The 2,220-nt window shown below is 30.3% G+C and overlaps 1 protein-coding gene across 1 annotated transcript in view; it reads left to right on the top strand.

Moving 5' to 3' along the window:
* Positions 1-345, top strand: part of LOC102497709 (olfactory receptor 13F1-like) — a 962-nt gene extending 617 nt beyond the window's left edge. Inside the window, 1 exon segment of the mRNA XM_027774601.1 lies at positions 1-345. This exon segment is cut by the window's left edge and continues 168 nt beyond it. Within this exon segment, the coding sequence (XP_027630402.1) occupies positions 1-345 (345 nt within the window).
* The last annotated feature ends 1,875 nt before the right edge of the window (positions 346-2,220 follow it).

Here is a 2,220-nt window from a genome sequence, read left to right as displayed (position 1 = left end):
CTTCTTCCCTTACCTATGCTCCTCATTTGTTTCTCTTATGCATTCATCCTCTCCAACATTTTGAGAATCAGCTCAACAGATGGACGAAGCAAAGCCTTTTCGACCTGCGCAGCCCATCTGACTGTGGTGGTTTTGTTCTATGGGACAGCACTCTCCATGTATCTGAAGCCTTCAGCAGTAGATTCACAGGAAATAGATAAATTTATGGCATTGGTGTATGCTGGATTAACCCCGATGTTAAATCCTATGATCTATAGTCTACGGAACAAAGAGGTAAAAATGGCTGTGAAAAAATTGCTGCTTAAAAATCCTTTTAATATTGTCTTAAATTCCATCTTCAAATAATATTGAAACAAGCACATTAATGTAGATAATCTCCAATGGTATTCAAAATACTGCTTAACATATTTAATGTAAAACAAAACCTTGAGAAAAAATTTATTTTAGACAGATATTCACCATTATTTTGATCTAGATTTTCTCTGTAAATAAAACTTTTTTATTTATACATTATTTATGCATAGTTAACAATGTGTCTAGAAAAAGAATCATTATTTAGTATTACTATAATACTAAAATTAGACAATTTTCTATTGTTTCCTATTTGACTTGCTATATCATGTCAGTATCTAGTTATGGTATAACCATGATAATAAGTAATATACAAAGAAAGTAAAATATTAAGTATATTATGAAATAATTTATTCTTAATGATTTTCAATTGTCTCTGAATTTATGAAAAAATAAATATTTTTAATTAGTACAAATACTGTTCAAAATGTATGTTTAATAGCCAAGAGTTCTTCTGAAAGTTCATAGAAAATGTATATTCTATTTTCCTAATTGACAATGTACATAAAAATGTGATTTTTGATTTATTAAATGTAATAAGAATGATTTGGGTTATATAGTCTCCGTACATGGAGACTGAGTAAATATCTATGTGTACTGAAATATAACAGGGTTTGCACAATGGTTATCCTATACATGAGGTGGATCAGGGGTATTACAATCAGATCTTAAAGTATCTGTGAGTACAATGTCAGAATAGTTTCATATTGTACATCAGTTGTCTCAGTGAATTTGTCAGCACAGTTAGCCATCAAGTTACTATTTTTCCTAAATATGCTGAAATGTCGTTAAGATTGAGGAAGTAATAGATTGTCACTGTGTAGAGATTACATTGCAAAACAAATTATATATTAGTGTAGATACATATTATTGAAAAAATTGATGAATAGAGTCAATATATGTGAGCAAAATTACATAAATTATAATTTCATATGTGTTGCATTGGTATTACTTATTGATAAATATTACCAATATTTATTGTTAAATATTATCAATATTGATATGCTTTTCTTTGTCTTTTCCATCCTCACTGGAGCTGGGTTATAATGAGGCCAATGAATACATATTATCTTTATCAGAGAATCTTCCTTGTCTTTATGTGGATGGTCTCTTTATTCTGTGGAAATGGTGCTTCTAAAACTAAATAGACATAATTTCCTTGAACCTTGGGTTTAGAGAAAGTGAGACCATTACTGAGAATTTTCACAAGAGAGTCCTGCCTGAACTAGAAAGGCTTACAAGGAATGTTTCAGTTTTGAGTGACTGGATTGAGAAAATAATTCAGAGTATAGGAATTTACTAGTGATATTAACCAAGTGCTCTGTGTACATGAGAGAACTTTTTTTCTCTGGCATTAGATGCCCAGTTTTATTCACTCAGATTCTCTCCAAAGGCAGGGATTCGAAATTTGTTGTGAATAACAAACACAGATGTTCTTACTTTGCTTTTTATGTAAACACTTCACTATCACACAACGATGACTACAATGTGGTGCTGTAACTGGAGGAAGAGGACAAAGAAATGTTAAATTTATTACCCTCTGTACCACTTTGCAAAAATACTGATTCCAAGTAATCATCAACATTGAACATATGCAAATTTGTATTATTTGTTCCTATAGGTAAAAAAAAAAAAGATTATAAAAGAAGTACTGACATGAAAATTTAATGGTTGATTAGCTCCAGTAGGCTTGAGATAGCTTTCTCAATGTCTTTATCCACCAATGTTTTTTTTCCCTTTTCTTCCTTTTCTTATTTTTTATACTTAATCACTATATATCTTTACAGCATACAAAAGAAATTTTCCCAGAATGAACACATTGTACACATTAGTCCAGTCAAGGATATTATCATGCACATTATCAAGATA

Source organism: Tupaia chinensis, unplaced genomic scaffold, assembly GCF_000334495.1.
Source record: "Tupaia chinensis unplaced genomic scaffold, TupChi_1.0 Scaffold000460_1, whole genome shotgun sequence".
NCBI lineage: Eukaryota > Metazoa > Chordata > Mammalia > Scandentia > Tupaiidae > Tupaia > Tupaia belangeri.
This window is presented reverse-complemented; position numbering and strand designations above follow the sequence as displayed.